This window comes from Dendrobium catenatum, unplaced genomic scaffold (assembly GCF_001605985.2).
Source record: "Dendrobium catenatum unplaced genomic scaffold, ASM160598v2 fragScaff_scaffold_1507, whole genome shotgun sequence".
Lineage (NCBI taxonomy): Eukaryota > Viridiplantae > Streptophyta > Magnoliopsida > Asparagales > Orchidaceae > Dendrobium > Dendrobium catenatum.
In genome coordinates, this window is record NW_021319969.1 from 91,403 (window position 1) to 114,020 (window position 22,618).

General features: G+C 34.5%; 1 protein-coding gene across 4 annotated transcripts; it reads left to right on the forward strand.

Annotated features, from left to right (window-relative positions):
• The first annotated feature begins 5,155 nt into the window (after positions 1 to 5,155).
• On the forward strand, positions 5,156 to 22,474 carry LOC110112101 (protein MEI2-like 4). Of its 4 annotated transcripts, XM_020844196.2 has the most exons (16): positions 5,555 to 5,698; positions 5,993 to 6,050; positions 6,142 to 6,216; positions 6,395 to 6,440; positions 9,983 to 10,303; positions 10,562 to 10,959; positions 11,061 to 11,219; positions 13,215 to 13,334; positions 13,414 to 13,565; positions 18,747 to 18,841; positions 19,003 to 19,443; positions 19,512 to 20,154; positions 20,248 to 20,332; positions 20,417 to 20,485; positions 20,594 to 20,773; positions 21,798 to 22,474. In XM_020844196.2, exons 3-16 carry the CDS (start codon positions 6,163 to 6,165, stop codon positions 21,954 to 21,956), a joined length of 2,922 nt encoding a protein of 973 aa, XP_020699855.1. In that variant the 5' UTR covers positions 5,555 to 5,698; positions 5,993 to 6,050; positions 6,142 to 6,162; the 3' UTR covers positions 21,957 to 22,474. The 4 variants fall into 4 exon arrangements, with proteins under 4 accessions (XP_020699852.1, XP_020699853.1, XP_020699855.1 ...); XM_020844195.2 differs by having other exon boundaries at positions 5,993 to 6,216; XM_020844193.2 differs by lacking the exons at positions 5,993 to 6,050; positions 6,142 to 6,216 and having other exon boundaries at positions 5,156 to 5,698.
• Positions 22,475 to 22,618: the final 144 nt, after the last annotated feature.

Genomic DNA, 22,618 nt, shown 5'->3' on the forward strand with positions numbered 1-22,618 from the left:
GTTTTCAAATCCATATAGAGGGAGTTACATGACATCCTAGAGGGTATTAAGCCTATCGTCAACTTTCGTAGTACCCATTTCTATTGTATAAACATTTAGGAGGGTTTTTACTTGAGATTAGATCCCTTATTATAGTTTAGGTAATTTCATTATAGTTCTTAAGGGAAATATATAAGTAGTCTCTAGTCTATTCTTTTTTCTTAGGTCTATTACTTTCATCTCTACAACAACAATAACAATATCATGTCTTTATCCCATTATGTGGGGTCGACTACGTGAATCATTTTTTCTCCATTGTATATTGTTAAATGTTAAATTCTCATTCAAATCTAATAAAGAAAGGTCATTTCTAATATTTTTTAACCAAGTCTTTTTAGGTCTACCTCTACCCTTCTTAAAAGTCAAATATAATACACCTACTTTCCTAACCGGATCATCGGAAGACCGCCGTTTTACATGACCAATTCACCTAATATGACTCTCTCTAATCTTACATTCCAGTGGAGCTACTCCAACCTTTTCACAAATATGCTCATTTCTGATCCTGTCTCTAAGAGTAAAACCACTCATCCACCTGAGTATCCTCATCTCTACAACACTTAACTTAATATTATGCTTTTCTTTTAATGGCCATCATTTTGCACCATAAAGCATTGCAGGTCTAACCACCATCTTATAGAATTTTCCCTTAAGTTTGAGGGGGACATTTCTATCACACAACAAGCCCGATGCATTCCTCCACTGCAACCATCCAACTTGAATTCTACTCCCCATCAATTTCACCATCACTTTGAATAATAGACCCAAAATATCTAAAATGTGTACTCTTCTTAATTACTTGATCACCCAAAATCACAATCCCCCCACCAGAACTATTATTATTAAAATTACATTCCATATATTCAATTTTAAATCAACTCAAACGAAAGCCTTTTAGACTTAAAGTTGACCTTCATAATTTAAGTTTACTTATCAATAAGAAGAATATCATAAGCAAAAAGCATACAACAAGGTACAACCTCTTGCAAATGTTTAGTTAGAACATCCATGACTAAAGCAAAAAGATATGAGCTTAAAACTGATCCTTTATATAATCCAGCTGAAATTGGAAAATACTTGGTTAAATTATCTTGTGTTTGGACACAAGTAACAGCTCCTACATACATATCCTTAATGACTTGAATATAAGCATTTATTAACCCTTTTCTTTTCTAAAACTCTCCATAGCACTTCTCTTGGAACTTTGTCATATGCTTTCTCTAAATCAATAAATATCATATATATATTCTCCTTATTCTCTCTATGCTTCTCCATCAAACCTCTCAATAAATGTATAGCTTCCATAGTAGACCTACAGAGCATTAATCCAAATTGATTTTGAGAAACATTAGTATCACGCTGCAACCTATGCTCCATAACTCTCCCATAGTTTTAAAGTATGACACAATAACTTAATTCCTTTATAATTCATACAATCTTGTGCATCACCTTTATTCTTAAAAGTAGGAATAAACACACTGATTCTTCACTTATCTGACATCTTTTTAGTCATCGAAATGATATTAATTAAAAAGTTTAGTAAGCATAACAAAAATAATGAACAAAAAATAGGGTGACCTTCTTTCTCTTGTCTCTCCCTTCCTTCCCTTCCCTCTCTTCCTTTCTTCCCAGGCAAGACAAGCAAAAATGGGGAGGGGATTGCTTGGCACCGCAGGACTACAATCCACAGTGGTGTTGTCCTACATGTAAAATTTGGGGTTATTGTATAACAGAGAACAGAGTGCCATCGCACCCGCCAACTAAGCTTCATAGACCAAATTTTCATATTTTCAGATAAATTCAATTTATAAAGTTTTGGGTTATTATAATGTATACTTCAATGTAACAACTTCTTAATGAAGCTGGGCATATCTCTCAAATTTCATGAAAAAAAATGACATAGCAATATATTTCATTTTTGTAATACAAAAGTATAAGAACATAAAAAAAGCCTTCATATTAATGGGACTAGTGTTTTTTTGCTTATTATTTATTATTATAATCCTTAAAAAGCTTCTCTAATGCCATATATATAGAAAAATAAAATCAAATAAATATGACAATTAAAGTGATAAAAAAGTTATGTGAAAAAAACATAAAAGAAAAAAAAAATGCTTCATATTATAGTTAAAAAATCCCATTGATTTTAAATTGATATATTGTTCAACTCTAAATTATTAATTGGGCATTAGTATACATTGTTATTAAAACCATCATTATAGAGAGGCAAAAGTTGAGCCACTCAGGTTGATAACCTTTGCTACTACAACATAATATAGTGATGCCATCATGAATGTTGTATTTTTTAAGTAGCATTGGCATGAGCTATGACATAATATCATTTTCAATAACTACTCATGTGATATGGAAAGAAGATGTTGGAATGTATCACCCTAAATGACGAAAATGATTGTTGATCTTTTATCCAATATGAGAATCAATGAAAAATCTTCCATAAATATTTTTGTTGGTGATCTGATATGTTAAATTGGGTTAAAGGTCACAATACATTGATTTTCCACAAGTGCAATCCCCTGTGATTAACTATATCTCAAATTTCTTACCTAAGAGAACTAACGATTAAAAATATTTATTATTATTACTGATTCAAGAAAAATGAGGATTTATGCAGCAATCTTAATCAAAATGAGAGGCAAGAATAAATGTAAGCACATGTGATCACGTAGCATGATAATATAGTAAGATAATTGGATGACTTTAGTAGAGTAATATGGAAATATTGGTTTTTAAATCAATAAAGAGGGGACTACCAAATGATAAAGGGGGCCTACTCAACATCAACATGGAGAGATATTGAAGGAAAAAAGAGACTAGACTAGAGACTATTTTTACCTATTCTTACAAACAAAAGTGAAAATTACTACACTAGAAGAAGGGATCTAATGCCATATAAACATCTTCTTAAATTTTAAACATTGGAAATGTGTATAACAAAGGGTAACGATACTATTTATACACTTTAGATAAAGGATGTCATATAAGTCCACATAAATGGATTTTTAAAACATAATTATTGTATAACAGTGCCAGTAATGTTCTAGTAGTGATTTCTGGCGTCGTTGTGTTCTCAAGCATAGCATCCAAACACTCTAGTTCAAACATAAATTAAAATTTTCATTTTAAAAAATATATATTTTTTGGATTGTTACAATAAAGGCAAGTATCAAACATTGATTGTTAATAAACGCCATGTATAGAGAGGCATCAAATATAGTAAACTAGGGAATATCAAATGTTAAGTGACAATTGATCTTATCTCAATCATTCCCCTTATAGGGTGGTATACCAAAAACCATAAAAATGGGTGATGTATAAATATTAGGCATGAAATGACAAACATTAGACATTGATTGGTCTCAGGTGATACTAAGTGGTATGCTTATTTGTTATCATTATATGATGAGAGATCGATAACTACGAAGGTGGGCTTTAAATATTGAGGATCAGTAAACATTAGACATTTGTCCTTAGTATCCCTCAGACAATTATTAATAAGGATTATTAGAGGTCAAAAATATATTGGTATAACCCTATCATTCTCTTTGTAGAAGAGAAGATTGAATGATCAAGAAGATTGTTGTAAAAATCATCATGCATAGGGTCTAATGGAAGAATCATACTTGACCTTATTTATCTCATCATGACAACTTATACATACCAGAGCCATCGAATATCCAAAAGTTCAGAAATAAGGATATATTTAGCATTCACATTTCATTCCAAAAAAAAGTATACATTAATCCAGTATATTTCAATGCACCAGATACATATAACTAACTAAGCGGATTAAAAACAAATAAATATCTTTTCGTTGAACATATCCTCAAACAAAAATTGATCATAAAAAGTCCTTATCTACTCAGATTCTGCTTTCCCATTTTCCTCTCCCGAAATAACATGCAAGTAAGACAATGAGCAAACTCCTTACTCAGTGGATTACCCAACCCCTATTAGATAATCAAAGTTCACATTTGCAAATAATAATAAAAAAAGTTCACATTTACAATAACCTAAATACACAAAATAATAGGGGAAAACTTTAACATTTATTAAATATTAACATAAATTTTAATTGTACTTATATATTTAACTTTATCAGAAATATAACATATATATTATTCTGATTTGAACATATATATAAAATATATTAATTTTAAATATTTTTGAGCGTAAATATTACTTGAACTTGAATATTAACATTAGAAATATTAATTATTTCCCTTATGTGAAAGAAAAAAAATATTACACTCAAAGTCCTCACATTCAAAAAATTAATTATGATATTACATAAGTACTCCTATTGAACCATAATAATTTCTGCTTACTAAAAATACCAACAAACTTGCACATATATTTGCTAGCGACATATGTCAATTTTATCCCCATAGTATCATCCTATTATCACAACCCGTCACGCCTTTGTTGCGTGCGGCGGTGGCCATAAAGAGCTCAACTTCCAAGCTGTCAAGCCCAAACAGCACACACTGTTGTTCCCAATCACAACCCCTCCACGTGTCAGTAATTTGAAGTAAAAATAAAAATACTCTTTTACTTCTTAAGAGTTTCGGCAATTCTCGGTTTCTTAGATTATGAAAGTAAAACTGTGGGAAGAAAGATTTCAGGATAACGGAGCAGAAAAGAACCGCCGCCGTGTCGAGAGATGACGGCGTCCAAAACTTAACGGCAATGGCCCGTCAACTCAACTCTCCGTTATTTTGTTTATATAAAGTGAAATGAAATAGACCGCTTTTGGCTAAACACTAAACGGAAAGGAGCCTAAGAGGAGACGGCGTCGAGAACTTAACGGTCTCTGTTCAAAGTATTACTGTAGCCGTTCCTGATGCCGCTTTCTTACGGGTCCAACTGGACTCCACGTCAAGAGGATGGAGGGAAGGAGCCAATGAGAACGAGGGTACAGGAACAGCAACAGGGGAGCAGGAAACTATTTGAGAATTTAGAAGCGGTGTTTCGGTCTACTCTTTTCTTCGCCATTTCGGCCCTATAGAGCGCCGTTATCCGTAAACCCGGTCCACCTTTCTTTCCTGGGTAGAGATTTTCGGGTTTACCCTTCATATGCTAGAGATATTAATAAATCCCAACGCTCCCAGCTTCGTCTTCCTTCTTCGGCTCTTACGTGCTCTCTTTCTCTCTCTTTATCTCACCTGTGAGATCTCTACCGTCTTCTTCTCTCTCTTAGAGCCGGAGAGCGGGTGGGGCCGATCCGGCGCGTGCTTCGCCGGTAATCGCTCTAGATTCCAGGTGGATCAGGGCGGGGAATAATTTAGGAGGGAGGGTAAAATTTGCTTTAAAAATAAGGAACAAAGGATTTGGATTTGGTTGCTTGCAATGCAGGGGAAAGGGGGGAATCGGGGTGTCATTAGCTTCCGCACGGCACGGATTGTGAGGGGATCACTTCGCCGAAACCCATCCGCGTTCTTCGCCTCCTCCTTCGGCTTATCGTTGCCTTACGTTATAATCAATTCTTGTGCCTATGCCGGCCTTTAAATACGAGACTAACTTTGTCTATTTTATGCTCTCTGGATCCGGAGCCCTGGCTGGCTTTGTGTTGTGTTGTGGTTCTCACTGGCGTAGTGGATTGATTTTGACTGGAAGGCCGACTATTGAGGATTGGTCCGAGGTACTATTTTTTTTGGTTTTCTTTCTCCAGTTTTCTTGAATTTTTAGAAATTCAGTTGATCTGAGTCGATTTTTATGATTTATAGCTCTGGATTTAGGTTTGAACTCCATTTCTTTTGGTGGAGTGCTTTTTTTATCTGATTTTCCGAACCATCTTACTGATTCTTGAGCTGGAGTTGCTTGTTTCTGCCTGAACTAATTTTAAAAAAATGTCCGTTTGAGCTAATGAATTTTTCGAATTTCTCTTGATTTTTAATTTTATTTTATTTTGGTGATCTATCTCTCTGAATTACAGGGATCCGTCATGTTTTGCTTAGGGGTTGGTTCGCTTAGGAGATTTTGCGACGGATGAGGTAGTCTTGTATTTATAATTTAGAATTTTGCTTTGCTTTTTTGCTTTTTGGGGCTTGGAGCTGCATGATGCCATCCCATATGATGGATCAGAGAAATCTGTTGTCAACCGTCATGCCGTCGGCCCCGTCATCTTCATTTTCCGAAGAAAGCAGCCTTCCTTCGAAGGTGAGGACGTTAGATGCGGTTTTCTTGTTTGGTTTCCATGCGCATATTTTGTGATTTTCTTGTTTGCTTCAGAGCATTGATCAGAACTTATTAGAAAAGTGAATTTCTGGTCTGTAGAGGATCATTTGCACGCCGTATTTTTATTTTCTGATTACTCTTATTCTTCATTATTTTCCAGAGGCAGCTCGATTTCCGAAAGGCTGAGTCTATGCCAGAGAAATCTGGTGAGTTTCATGTAACTTGATGACTCAAATAGACATATCTCTATTTCCCAAAGTTTAACATTTTGGCTCCTTATGCTTTGGCAGTTTAGATTTTAATGCTCATGGAATTTGTATGAAATTTTTATGACATTGTAAAATTTTATCATATCTTAATAAAAAATACTCCAAATTGGTTTCAATAATAGTTTAGGGAAGTGAGAGAAATACTCAGAAGTAAGCTCTTTCAATGCCATGGCAACAATATTATGGTTGATACTGTGTCTTTCCTTTCTTTACGTCGATCCAATTTACTTTGTATAGCAAAACTTAGGGTTAGTCTGGCTTATGTACATTTTCTTTTAAGCGAGGTATTGGAATGGGAGGTTGTTGTGTCTGTTTCTAATGTTTCCTACAGCATGTCATATTTTATAATTCACCATTGCATTACCAATTTTTAATTTAACTGAACTTGTGGCTTTGTAGAATTCTATACACGGGGATAAATTAGTAGTGTCGAGCATGATTATAATTCAAAGAATGCTATCAACTAAGTTATGCTGCAAACCGTGTTTTGCCACTTTTTTTTAAAAGAATGCTTTGCCACTTATCTCCTTTTATTTAACTAGCAACCTCATGTATTGCATCAAAACTTTGCTTCTGATCATCAAAAGAGCGAAATTTGTATATGGTGAAAGAGCAGACTTTTAGTTCTATATTTGCTTATTTCATCGGGATAAATAAAAAGGGTGAATAGATGATTAATGCAATGATTATCATATTTCTATTCATTAGAGGAATCCCACCAGGCAGGCATTAAATTCAACAGAATGACAACAAAAAGATAAATTATTTATCACCAATAATTACTTTTATCCTTTATGGTAGAGATCTTAGCTTTCCCCAAGTAGTTGGTATAAGGCTAACGATGATGATGATGATGGTATGGAGATCCTAGTCATACATTGAAACATAATGTAAGAAAAACAATGAATGTGATTGCAAATAAAAGCTATGAGTGCCTACTGTTATGAAACGGATGATCAAGGTGGATAAAGGACAATTTTTGTTCGGTGGCAACTCCAAGAAGCCACAAAATTGAGAGGAGGAAGAAGAAGAGCTCAAAGCAAGGCCAAACTTATTCATTTCATTGATGCCCTAATACACTCCAAAGGGATATATATATATATATATATATATGAAGCAATAAAAAACAGTCTAGGACTCCTTAAGCTACCTATTAAGTATTTAATATCCATGACTATCTATGAACTCAATAGCTATCTATCCATTACATTTAATAACCCTCATAATCCATAACAAATGCCTAAAACCTACACACTACAACAACTTTCATACATGCTCTAGAAAGGATCATTAACAGGCATGGATCTGCTGGTTAGACTAACCTAGCTTCTTTCACATTTGTTCTAGGAAGGATTATTATTTAGTTTAAAATGGTTCTATCATCTAAATAAATATTTTATGATGGCATAGATATTGGTCTATATGAAGAAAATATTGTTAAGTTTAGAACTAAGAATATTATTGATTTTGTGGGACTTATTGTGCTGCTTGCATAACCAGCAAATATGTTCAAGATGGACAGTTTTAGTCGTCCCATCATTTTCCCTTGCATATTTGTACTTGAGCAGCAAAAGAACAGAGTTTATTCATAAAAAATTGCAAACAGAGTTTCATGAGAAAGCAGTACAGATTGTGATCCAGGTAATATGAAGTATAAACTAAGCAACAAGATTCAGCAAAATCATAAAAATCATCTAATGGAATACCTTGGTTCTTTCACAATTTGCCATTTTATTGTATGGTGATGACCATGCATTATGTAGCAAAACTAATTTGGGAATATATTTTCTGTAAAGAAAGTTGTTTTATTAAGCCATAATTTGATAAAAATTGAACAACCTGGCAGAAATTCAACAATAAATTGGGATGATTCTTATTACTTTTAAGTTCCAAGTAAAAAAGAAAGTGCATATTGAAGATTTCCTAAATTAGAAGCTAGTATTCACATGCCTAATGTTTGGAAGTAAAATAAACGTAACAAATCAACGTTTTTAAAAGAGCACTTTAGGATGAGTGAAGGGAAGTGATGTACTGGCCCAATGCTTCGTGCTGCTAAGTGTAAGCTCATAGTAAGGCACATTTGTGACAGACCGTGTTGCTGTGTAGTGCGCGTGCTTAACAGCATCATATAAAATTACTAGGCATGGACGTTCACCGTACATCACTATTTGTCATAGTCATTGAGTCATTGTCATGTATGAGCTAGTCATTTCTTGATCATTTCTTCATGCTCTCCTGTTCTCTAGTTTGTTTGTATGCTTCTCATTTGTTTTTATTGTTGTTGTTAGCAGCTTTTTGCTCACAATTTTCTTTTCAAGAATGCTTTTCCATAGCTATGTTCATGCATTATGTGTGAACTCTCGTTTACTTGAAATTAAAAGAAATAGCATTTTGGAGTTGTTGAGCTTCTGTTATATTTGGTTGAAGGTCAGTGCTTTGATGCTTTTAATCATGTGATGTAAAATTCAGTCTTAGTACTAAGAAAACATTGCTATTGGTTTATGATCTATTGGGAGTCTCTAGTTAAAATTGGTAAAATTGGTATGTTCAGTTGTACTTTCATGGGGCATTATTTAATCACTATTGTTTTTTGAACCTCTCATGTGCAAGCTTGACAATGACCAAGTGTTCTATCTAAATATCCCTAGCATGAAGTATTGATGGAGTATGTTATTGTTGCACATGTTAATATATGCCACTAATAGTGGTATAGCCACACAATATAACATGCAAAGCCTTACCAAATAGCTCTAGTTCAAGCGGCATGCTACTTTTTCTCTAGATATAGAGATCATAAGTTTGAACGTGGAATGTGAACTTCTTAAAGCTTAACATTTATTGGCTCTTTACTTAATTCTCTCTCTGTAGCTGGTCCTGTAATTAATCTTGTGCCTATTTTTACCTTGTCTTGTGCCCTATTTTTAATATAATAAAATATTTGGGATATATTTCTATCCTTGGAAAAAATACACTATCCAAGGCATCATAATTGTCTGAAATGAAATAATGATGGCCAAGGCTGACAATTTGCATGGCAAGTTTTAAGACCATAATCTGTTATGTCAGAATCCATTCTTTATATAACAGAATTTTACATTGTATAGCACATGAAGTAAATCCGTTGTCAAGTGGAGTGTGGTGAAAAGAAGGCATTTGGGGATGAGTTATACGGAACAGAGTTTGAACTGTATTGTACTCTTGTGTAAAGATGCAATGGATAACCAGGAGTGCCTCAAATTTTTCTCTGTTTATTGTGCTTCATATGTTAAGCATGGTACCATATAAAAAAGGTTTTCTGGTTAGCCTACTGACTCTGGCTATGAGACTACTTTTTTAAATATGGTCTTATCCTTATAAAAAAACTATTTGCTTTCTTAAAATTTATCCTTCATACGCTAATGGGTCTGCTCAAGCTGTTCCAAATAAGCTTTTTAGAACAGCAAAGACAGTAAAACTAATTTATATGTTTGATTTTTTAGGACGAGAAGAAATGTCGTTAATGCCTGGAGGCAAGTCATTTTCATCATCACCTTTGGAAAAGCTTCATCCGATGGGAGGAAATTATATGAACTTTTTAGAACCTCCACGAACTTTTCTTTCCAAAGGACAGAAAGCTAGGACATCTGCTGGGAATAATCTGTTGGGTGCAGAAAGCCCTTCTAACCTGTCAGTGACTTGTTTGGGAGCTTCTAACCCGGAGATCTTTTCTCAAGAAAATCCATTCATGCAACCGGCTCCTAATGGTTTTCATTATGAGAACAGCCTCTTTTCGAGCTCTTTGTCAGAAACATTTGGCAAATGTGCGTGGTTTCTTTTGTTATGCTTGCCTGTTCTGTAAGCTGCTTCTCTGAGGCAGTTTAATTTTATGATTACTAAGCCTGTCGTAGTTGATATAGTTTTGAATATAATTTTTTAAATTTATTGATTAAAATTTTTTATTGGAAAAATATCTATCTGGTCTCATTGGCTAACTTTGTATACTTATATTTTTGGGCCTTGCATATAAAAATGTTTTTAATCTGAAATTGGCTTGCCCCTTTTTCATGTTGATAATGCAGCGGTGTTGTTGTCAAGTGAAGCACATTTTGGCAAATCAGTTGATGCAAATGACTCTAAATTTGTGGAAGATGGGCCTTTGGAGTCCTTGAAAGAAATCGAAGCCCAGACAATTGGAGATCTCCTCCCTAATGATGATGATTTATTGTCAGGAGTGATTGATGATATTGAATGTGTTGCGCAAGCGAATAGTGGTGATGAAGATGATTTATTCTGCAGCGGGGGAGGGATGGAGCTAGAATCAGATGAAAGTTTTAACTGCAGTAGAACATCGGATTTTATCCGTGGAGTGAATGGCACTTACGCTGGTGAAGTGTATGGAAAACAAACCTCCCGGATCCTTCTTGTGAGAAATATCAAAAGCAATGTTGAAGATGCTGAGCTGAGGATTCTCTTTGAGGTATTTCTTTCCATACATGTCAATAATCCTTTTATCATGTTTAAACATATCTTTATAGGATGACAATGTCTTTCACACCATCTACTCGTGTGTTTCTTTAGCAATTTGGAGACATTCGTAGACTTCATACCGTCAGCAAAAATCAGGGGTTTGTATTGGTGTCCTACTATGACATAAGATCAGCACGGAATGCTATGAGAGCTATTCAGGACAGATTGCTGAGGCAACATAAGATTGACTTAAACTATTATTTTCCAAAGGTAATTCTACTCGTACGTTTTGGCTCTCGTAAATATATTGAAGTTTATTTGACTGCAATTTACTTCCTCTAGAATTATGTGTACTTCTTGGAAGTTGATAGGCTTCTTTTCATGCATATATATATATTTTTAACTATAGAGGATTATAGTCATTATACTTTATGGAAGTTTAAACACACCGGTCTGATGTCAGTTGTTGCATTTTCATAGTCGTTGCGCTTTAGGATTTTGATAGAAAATACTTGAGTTTGCAAGTAACTCTAAGGGAAATACTTGAGTTCATAAGCAAACCTAACAGTGATTGGTGAAAAACAACCAGAAAACTGCTGAATACAAAAGAATACAACAATGGTACAACAACCTTCTTGAGAAATATGGAGAAAACTGAGAGAAAAACGAAGAATTCCACTACCCGATGCAGGAAAACAGCAAACGATACAAGTTTCTTCAATTCGAGAGGAAGAAACAACTCTCCAAATCTCTAGTCAATCCTAGAACCCAAAGGAACAAACCCTAGATCTCAAATTTGATTTCAAACTCAAGATCAAATCCTAATTCTAGCATTAGCAACTAATTAGAGCCAAAGGAGAAATAAAAAATCCATAAACTGCCCCTCATTCAAATATTTCCCTCCAAAGCAATTATTAATCAAGGTGTGGGCTCCATAGGAGTAGCCGGCCCCTTCCCTCTCCCTTCCTTGGGCCGGCGGCTGTAGAATAAAACCAGTCCGCTAGGGACCGGTTCAAAAGGGACAGCTGGTCCTTATTGGGCCAACCTAACAGATTTTCAAAGAGTAGGAAATAAGGTTAAACTACTGATGGTTTTTCATGTCATGATTTTATTCTCTTGGTAAAGTGTTCTTTCAAATTGTTGGTCCGTTGCTTATTGTATAAATTTATCTGTCAATCGGTGATGGAAGTTGGAACATAAATGTTTTTAATTTTGTAACTTTTGATCTTTCTGTGTTTAAAACATGTGCTTCAATAGTTGTTGGATTTGTGAGTCGCTCTTGGGATTATAGCCTTTCCCTTTGAAGTCTGTTCCCATTGTTGTCGGGTGAGCAGTGAGTGTAATTATGTAAATCTAAACTGTGCCGGCACTCCATATGAAATTTAACATTTTAAATTTCTAAGAAGGTACTGCTGCCATAACGATTCTGGAATAATAATTGTTCTTGACAGGAATTGATTAATATGCGGAGTAAAAATAGTTCTTATTCTTAAATTTCATGGTAATAATGCTTGGTTTTTTTAGCCCTGTTTCTACAGTTATTTCCTTTCTGAAATTAATAAGATTACAAGAATATGTCCATTATGAGTAACTATCCTAGCAGTACGTCCAATATACATCATATACATATTCCAAATGTACCTGTTTGTACATTGTTTTTTACATGTACATGGCATGGAAATTTTTAGCATTTCGAGACACAAACTTGAGCTGTACAGGGGATCTAATTAGATATATATTTTAATCTTTTATAATTGAAAACTTACATCATCCTTGGTTATAATCATCATCATTAGTCTTATCCTAATTATTTGGGGTGCCATCATACTTTATTACTTATAAATTAATATGATTTATGATAAAAATAGACTAGCTATTATTCTGTATCAAATGGTGAAGCACAAGAATTAGGTAACGCTTGAAGTGAGAATTATATTACTATGACATGATTGTAAGGAAGAATGATTTGGTATATAATTGAGTTAGGATGACACAATTGGTGTATGATGTGTCTTAACACATCTCACAAAGTGCTTAAGAAGCGTCCAAGTGGTGTCCCCCAAGTGCCAGAATTTATTTAAAAAAAAGGTGAAAAACACGTTTTGTATGTCTAATAGTCTTGATGTTTGATTGCCCATTTTAAAGTGTTGGTACTTGCAATTTTTCATTTTCACGATTAAGCTGACAAACTTGCTGATTATTCGACTTCCTTTTTGCAGTTTCAGCAATTTTTTTAATGTTTATTTCTCATTGGTCATTTTATAGCAGGAGAACTCTTCGGAGCATCACATTGATAATGATACACTTATTGTATTCAATCTTGATTCCACTGTTTCAAGTGATGATATACGCCAAATATTTGGTTCTTATGGCGAAATAAAAGAGGTTGGTTGCACAAATAATCTTGTGATGTAACTATTGAATTTTATGCACCAAGTTAGTACTCTTAAATGTTGATTTGCAGATTTTTCATGATTCATGCAATCAAAACCAAAGAGCGATAGAGTTCTATGATGTTAGAGCTGCTGAAGCTGCATTTTATGCTTTAAACATGAGTGAGATTGCTGGCAAGAGAATTAAGATTGAGCCTGTCTGTGCTGGAGCTGGATGGCGGTGGTATTTTCCTTACAAAATTCAATTGTCTTTAGCTTTTATCCCCTATGAAAGTGCATTTTCTGTTATTAGCCTTCATCTCAACAAATGAGTTCAAAATTAATAGGGGAGCATTGTTTCTAATGCACTTGGTTGTATTAGAACTTTGTCTTGTAGATACATTGCTTGTATATTCCTTCAGCAATTATTCTTCCAAGCATAAGGATTGCTTCATTTATTTATTCATGAGATCTATCACTCCAGTAGTACCTTTGATTAATGAAATACTTTGGGGCAATAACTGAACGTCTAATCTGCTGATATTTGCTCTGGTTTACATAACCTTAACTCTCATTTCAGCTAAAAGGTCGATTGCATTTCCAAGTTAGGATACAAACTAACTAATGCACATAGTCTCGCTCTTTACATCCCCTTCAATTCTAATTCTCTAAATATCTTGACCTCTTTTTTTTTTTTTTTTTTTTTTACGAGCACAGGCTCAAACAAAGCTTGCTTCTCCTAGTACTAGTGCAAATCAAATGATTGATTGTGAACATTGATTATTCAAATAGAGCTATCTTTGGGCTTTATGAAGGAGAAAAAGGGCCTACCACTATTTTTGACTCATGTTTCGGTGTGAAAATGATATGCAACATATCTCATCTTGATAGAAAGGAAGTGAAAGGGATTCATAATGTGTGGATGAAAAGGAGAAATATAGAGTAAGGAGAACCAGAATGATGTAGTGTAGGGTAGCAAATGAACCAATACGATTGGCTTGGTTAGAGCTCATCCATGATTGTTAATTCATTAATCGAATAAGTTTGAATATTTTTAGAAATACCATGTTGTGAAATGAACAAGCTTGAATAGAATTATTTTAAGTTCATTGAGAAACTCCATATAATATATGATATAAAGCTCAACTAAGGCTCAACTTTTTTATTTCATAATTTGCATAAATTAATATCTCAATTCCTAACTAAATGCTAGTCATAAAATTAGCTAACATTAATCATTAAGATTAATTTAGTTTTCTCCTAAAACAGCACATACATTCACTTCAAATCTAATATCTTTTAAATCGAAACACTCGAATTTTCTTCCATAACCCCCCAAAAAAAAATCTTGCAACCCCTCGTCTTTCTCCTGCTAATCCCCCCTCCACCACCCTTAAAAATCCTAAAATCATATAGGACAAAGAAGAGCGAGGAAAGGTGCCAGGAGCTTGCTAGAGAATGTGCGATCAGATCTTGTTGGAGTAGGCATCGACTGGATAGGCTGTGTGAGGACAAAAAAGCGAGGAAGGAGGCAGGAGCTTGCTGATGATGGTGGAATGGGATATTGTTGGAGAAAGCATGAGTGGCACTAGTCTTGTGTGAATAAAATTGGATTTATTGGCGGATCTTGTTGGAGGATTGGAGTAGCGGTTTATGAACAAGAATAGAGTTGCTTCTAAAGTCTAGAGGTAAGGCTTCTTTTAAAAGCTTGTTTAAGTACAACCTCATTTTCTAATCTCAACATACCTAGCTCAATATGGTTTATTTATATTTCTAAATATCCTGCTCGTTTAAAGCTCAATAAACAAATATGAACAAAGCTAGAGCCGAGCTCAAGAAAAGCTCAAATTGAATTTAAATGAACCGGCTTGAACACTCAAAAAACTCAAATTGAGCTCAAGTCAAGCTTAAACATAATTTTGGTAGACGAGCTCGAGACGGAACAACTTCCTGCTTGGCTTGGTTTGGTTCACTTGTCGTCCTAATGTAAATATATAGGACAAACTTTGGTTTGGGATTTTCTCAAGGAATTTTATGCTTAGAGATATGCAAATGAAAAAATGAAGAAAGTATGTGATGCATATGAAATTATTGATGAAATTTTAATCAATCTTGTAGAGCAAAATGCACAAGTGCAAAGATTTGATTAGTATCAAACATTTAATATAATGGATTATTAGCGATTTTTTGATATTTCATGGAAGCTAGTAATTTAATAATAGATCTCCCAATAAAAATAATAAAAAAATATTTAGAACATGTAAAGGGAAAATGTAGATTTAGACCACACTATTAAAATTCAGATATGTAGCCAAATTGAATTGAACTAATCTCACTTTCAAACAATTTTTAAGAAAAAAAAATGAAATCAAGTTCAAAATCTCATATTTATGGAAGAGGGGTGTATAGAAAAAAAAAACTTGACGATAAGCAATGAATTTTTTTTTTGTGTGTTTCAGCTTATTGATTGTAAGGTATGTTCAATGTTCATGCTCTTTTTAAGTTGAATTGATTACAAGGACTGTTGGTTCCACTATATCTTATTTCTTCAAGATAGAGGCTAAGTTTGCAAACATGAGGACTAGAAGGTACGGGAATTTTGACTTGCCTTACATTGAGGTAATTGTAAGGTTCATTGGTTTCAATGTACATTTTGTCTCCAAGATAGAGACTCATGTTTATGGGTGTAAGGCACTTGAATTTTTGGTGCTATCTTTTGATGAGTACAAGATATGTGATGGAGTAGAAAATTGTGGAATCAATCATTGATCTTGATGTGCCTTACTCTTGGTCTTAGGGAATGAGAGGGACATGGAGAGGTGTAGAGAGAGAAGGAATAACATAGACATATGGGTCTAAAATATAGGGGAGAGAAACATAAAGGCTCAATGATCAAATGCATGAAACATGAATCATACAACTATGTAGTTGATAGTCAATTTAATGACAAATCAGGTCATAGGACCGCAATAGTAGATTAGTGTTTTGTGTTGCTCTTGCATTAATTATGATGTAGAGTAGGTCATGTGAGAGAAGAATCAATTATTGCCTGAGATAAAGATAGAGAGGGGATAAGAAGCATCAACTTTCATTCTTTGATCAATTGATTCCAAAATAAGCTAGGAATTCCTATTTATTGGAACATGATTACAAAACATAAGATTGAAATCAATTCTAATTTAATCATAACTAATAATATAAATTCAGACCGAATATCTTTGAAAATGATCATTAATTCTTATTTTAATAAATTAAAGCCAAAGCTTCTACTTTAAATGAAATAATTGAAATAAGTCCTAAACTTGATTTCTTTTGCTATATTAATTTCTTGAGGCCCAATAAAACTCTTCTTCTAATTAATAAGATTGTTCATGAGTTTCATTGCATACCAAGTGTGCTTTATGTAATTTGTTATCTTAATGTTTGGAATTTTCCAACTTACCTTACATTTTCGTTCCTTTGAAGCCATGTTTAAAAAAATACGATAGATTTTGGTATTTGCTTTTGTGCCTTGTAAATTTTTTTAATAAAATGTACATTCTTGAATTTTGGAGCATTCCTTATATTCTTCTGTAACATGTTATCAACATAGAAATTCATATGCATGCAATTTTTCAAAAACTCTCTCTATATAGAGAGAGAGAGGGAGAGGGACTATGAATGCACATCTCTTTAACATTCTTTTGTAGATCTTTAGTTCTGCATTATTTAAGGAATTAAGCAAATGGGTGAGATCTTTTATATTTATGATTTTTAAATATTTGTAATTGCATGGTTTTTACGCTGAAATCTTGTGGTAAATAAAACAAAATTTTGTTTTTAGTATTTAAAATTAGAGGAAAAGAAAGCTAGCCTTTTTATTCATTTCCTCCAAATATTCTCATTGAAAATGATATATTGTAGAATATTATTGAAAATTCAAATATAAAATCAATTACTCTTGGGTCCACCTTAAGATCAATGGGTGATTCAAATTGGTCTACGTTTTTTCAAAAACCCTATAACCAAGTTGTCGGTCTCCAAAGTGGCACATACTCCTTATAATATAATAGAAATAATCAAGATCATGTGGTCATATATGTGACCCTTTGCTGAATGTTGGAAAGTGTCAACGATGTTTTTTTTTTTATAAAGTTACATTTATCCTCGTTCAAAGTTATGTAAACCTTAAAACTATTGACCTCGATATGTACTTAACTGTTGATGGTAATGTCTCTGTCATGCTTAATTTCATGGATATCATCTTCTTTTGGTGCATAGAGTAGTTTTTAATAGTCCTCATAGAGAGTGCTTGCAAGAACATGCTCGGTCCATACATGACAACTAGGTCATGTTGATGTCTAGGTCTACCTCCCAATTAACAATTTCAGCACCTTGAAGAATTTGGCAAGCAACTACCTTGGGCTTAGCTCTACTTTTAGGTAGAAGAAGAGTTTCACGCCAAGGTTAAGCCCAATAGAGTTTGATGAGATCATGATCACACACCACGGGTCGAAGATCCAAGCATGCATATTCTTCATCAATGCCCGCACCACTCTATCTCTTTTTGAGCTATGGTGATGATGCTCGATGGGAGCTTTTTGGCTAGTAGCTTGCGGTTACAAATTGTTGAGTCAATAACATCTCATGGTCTTTGTCAATTTTTCTCAATTGGGGGATTTTAAGGATATAAAAGATTTTAATGTATATGTCATAGTATCATATAAGCATCATGAAATGGGTAAGTTGAAGTGTGTAATTAGACTCATTAACTCAATTGTATTGTTTAAAAATGTGGACTAATGTGAAGCAATTCCTTGACCTGATATCCTAGGATGCAATTTATTACAAAAAAAAAAAAATGTCATAGTTTCATTGTTTGTTATATATAAGAGTTGGGTTCTATTAGCACTCGTGCTTCTCTTCTTATAGGTTCCTTGAATCTTCCATCATATTTGGCTTCTTGAATTCTTATAGAGGAGTTGGATTATATTACCACAATATTGTCTTTTTGGACGTTCTTTTAATCCTTTTTCATATTTGGCCTCCCGAGTTCTCTTTCTGATCAGATAATTATCATAATGCTTAAAGATTGAGGCTTCAAAGAGGTAGGTTTAAGCCTCCAAGCTGAAATCTGTTGGATTTTAGGTATGGTAGGTTCCGCTTTCTTTAACTTCATTGAATTACCTGCCTTTTGCAAATAACTTTATACATTTATAGGCTTCTGAAGGGAGGGTGCTCTCCAATGTGCTAAGGTCAAACTGATACTTAGGTTTTGCACTGCTTTTAAATTTTTTATGTTGCTGTTTCTTTCTGGTTGACCGGTATATACTTCATAGAGATGCCCTTCCATTGTTTTTTAGCATTTTGTTCCTCCCGCAGAAGAAAAAATTCTCACTAATTTTGTATGTTCTGACTGCATGTGTAACATCCTTCTTTTTGACAGCTTAGGCAGACAGTCATCATTAGAACTCGAACTGGAAGGTTCTACGATATGCATGAATGGAAGTTCCCCTAGTAACTCAATGCTGGAAATTGGTGGTATGGCGCCTTTTCATCTTTAAGATGATTTTGCTTTTGCTCTCATTTTAAGTCACTTTTTTTTTCCTCATATGCTCTCATCTTTAGTAGCTTTAGTTATCTTTTATGATCTTGCAATTCTATGCCTTCTCTTCTTATTGTATGGTCTCTCTGCATTTCAGCTCAATCTAGAACTATAGGATATGGAGCTAATATTTCAGTGGGACTTGATAGTGGATCTATTCAGAGCTCTGCACTCCAGACACTTATCAGTCCATTCATGGAGAGCAAATTCCCAGGAATATCTTCTACTGTGCCTCGTAGTATGTCATCACCCATTAGGGTCACAATGGTGGGAAATCACAGCAGCCAATCTAACCTTGATGACCTTAGCCATTCTTTAGGTCAAATGAACTTTGGTTTTCAAAACATACCAACCTTCCATCCTCATTCATTACCTGAATTCCATAATGGACCGATTAGTAGCATCCCTTATAATACCATAAGAGCCGTTCCATCAATGGGTACAAATATTAATTCCAGGATTGCTGATGGAATTGATACTCAGCAAAATAGACAGGGGCCAGGTCACATCAACAGCCATTCCTTTGATCATAAAGAAGGTAAATCTGTTCAAGTAAAACTAATTTTTGTTGTTGATGATTTTTCTTAATAGCATTTGAAATTCCAGGTAAGGCAATTTCCCCTATAAACGGACATCAATACATTCAAAACAATTCAAATATAAATTTCCACCATTCTCCTGGTTCTCTGATGTGGCAAAATTCACCATCATTTGTGAACAACTTTCCTGCTGCTCCTCAACCGTTGCATGGTCTTCCAAGAGGACCATCTCATATAATGAACAACTTCGTTCCTCTACACCACCATCATGTTGGTTCTGCACCTGCTCTGAATCCCTCACTCTGGGGAAGGCGCACTACATATGCAGGGGATTGCATAGAAGCACCTTCTATCCACCACCCCGGCTCGCTCGGAAACATGGGATTCTCTGGATCCTCTCAGATGCATCCATTTGGAATATCTTCTCATAACATTTTTACTCATGATTGTCGAAACTGCATTGACCCATCAGCTTCTCCACATGTCGGGAGCCCGTCGCCTCAGCAGAGGTCTCACATACTTCATGGAAGGAATAGCTTAAATTCCGCTGCCACCGCTTATGATTCTCCCGGCGAGAGGATCAGGAGCCGACGATGTGATTCAACTGCTAGTCAACTTGATAACAAGAAGCAATTTGATCTGGATATCAGTCGAATTGTCCGCGGGGAAGATTCTAGAACTACCCTCATGATAAAGAACATTCCTAACAAGTAAGCGGAGGCATTCAATTCCTTGTTGTTTAGAATTATTTGCAAGTGATTCAATAACAAGCTAAACTCGTGTGTTTGAAATTTGATTCCTAGGTACACATCTAAGATGCTTTTGGCTACAATCGATGAGCACCACAAAGGAACTTACGATTTCATCTATTTGCCTATTGATTTCAAGGTAAACTTTATCATTGTTATATATAAGGCGGAATCAGTCGTCTTGTTATCTAACATAGACTTTGTTTTATTCCTCGTTCTTCAGAATAAATGCAATGTGGGCTATGCTTTTATCAACTTGAATGATCCTAAGCATATTATTCCATTCCACCAGGTTAGATTCATTAAACCCTCTACACTTACATAACATACACCACTAATTTGCTAAACCTGTTATAAATCTGCATATATCATTTCGCGATAACAGAGAAGATCTTTGCAGGCATTTAACGGTAAGAAATGGGAGAAATTCAATAGTGAAAAAGTGGCTTCACTTGCATACGCAAGAATTCAAGGCAAAGCTGCCCTGATTGCTCATTTCCAGAATTCTAGTCTGATGAACGAAGACAAGCGGTGCCGCCCCATCCTTTTCCACTCAGATGGTCCAAATGCTGGGGATCAGGTAAAAAACGTCAGGAGTCATCAACTACTGAGACTTTTTTTTTAATATTTGACATTTAAGTGGCGACCTGCAATGCTTTAATATTTGATATTTTGAAAATTCTATAAGATGGTGGTGAGACCTGCAATGCTTTATGGTGCCGAATGTTGGCCATTAAAATAGAAGCATGATATTAAGTTAAGTGTCGCGGAGATGAGGATGCTTAGGTGGATGAGTGGCTTTACCTTTAAAGATAAGATACGAAATGAGCTTATACGTGAAAAGGTTGGAGTAGCTCTAGTGGAAGATAAGATTAGAGAGAGTCGCCTTAGATGGTTTGGTCACATTAAATGGAGGCATTCCCATGACCCGGTTAGGAAAGTTGAGGTATTAGATTTGACTTATATTAAAAAAGGCAGAGGTAAACCTAAAAAGACTTGGTTAGAAAATATTAGAAATGATCTTTCTGTATTAGATTTAAATGAGAATTTGACTTTTAACATGACACAATGGCGAAAAAAGATTCATGTAGCCAACCCCACGTAGTGGGACAAAGGCTTGATGTTCTTGTTGTTGTATTTGATATTTAAGTGGTTGTTTGGCTACAAGCAGGATTCGGTAAATCATGTAAATTCAGAATTAGGCTTTGTTTGGGACGGCTTTTTGTCTGCTTTTAAAGTGATTTTTTAGTACAAAATTTAAAAATTTTGAACTAAAAAATCACTTTACGAAGCTGTAAGAAATCCATCCCAAACTAAGCCTTGGTAAATCTTCACAGAATTAAAATCTCGGAATTATTTGGCATGAAAAAACTGTTAGATTTTGCTTAGTCTCAGCAAACTGTTTGCTTAATTATTTCAAGATTTGATATTATTATAGTAGAAATCCTTCAATCTGTCAAAGTTTATAAAATGGTGGGATTTAATAATTAACGGGTTTTTGAAAGGATTAGAGCTGATTCTCACTTAAACCCTAAACCCTAAAATAGAATACCAAAATGTTAGGGATTAATATATTTCCCGTGATTAATTTGTTTGTCTTCCAGGAACCCTTTCCCATGGGAACTCATATCCGATCAAGACCTGGAAGATCCAGGACTACAAACAATGAAGAGGCGCAACCTCGAAGTCCGCCGGACTCTGGAAATGGAGATGATCTGTCCAACAACAGCACAGATTCTTCTTCAAGCTCTGCCAAAGACTGAGTGATCCAACAAGCCATTTTTCCTGGGGGCACTAACCTTACAACCTACAAAGCTTTAAACTTTCTTTCTCACTTCCGCTTTCTCCACAGCTTTAAAAACCAACAAAAAGCAAAAAGCACAAGGAGTTGAGATTTTGGTGGCTGAGGTGAATAAAAAGAAACTGTACAGCAAGATTTTGAGAGACAAAAGGGAGAGCCATTATTGTCGATATTCCCTCCCCTGCACATTCTTCTATTTTTGTTATTTCCTATATTTCTAATCCCCTTTTTATTATTATTTCTAAGTTTTGTCGCTCTATTTTATATGGAGCTATGGCTTTTTTTGTTTTGTTCTTTTTTGGAGCTGGGCAGAGTCGAGAGAACTCAGTTCAGTTTGTGAAGTTATCGTCTTGTTTGTAACATCTATTATATAGCCCGAACTGTAGCAGCGATATCTTTTTGCTATGCTATTTGACATCTTAGTCAGGCTGATCTGTATCCTTCTTTACAGATTTCATTATCTTAAGAAAGTTCAGTTCTTCTTTGGATTTTACTTTTATTATTGTTCATTTCTGTTTTTTAAAATTGATAGTCAAGTATGTGACGTGGCTTATTTTCATTTATTTTTACTTTATTATTGCTCATTTTTTTACTTTATTAATGAACAAATAACTAATTAAGGTG

Excerpts from the sequence above, each read along its gene's own strand:
- LOC110112101 (XM_020844193.2), top strand. The coding sequence starts at position 5,552 with ATGCCGGCCTTTAAATACGAGACTAACTTTGTCTATTTTATGCTCTCT. Across the intron at positions 13,566-18,746 it reads GCTGGAGCTGGATGGCGGTG|CTTAGGCAGACAGTCATCAT; the intron begins GTATTTTCCTTA and ends TCTTTTTGACAG. Across the intron at positions 20,155-20,247 it reads ATAAAGAACATTCCTAACAA|GTACACATCTAAGATGCTTT; the intron begins GTAAGCGGAGGC and ends TTTGATTCCTAG.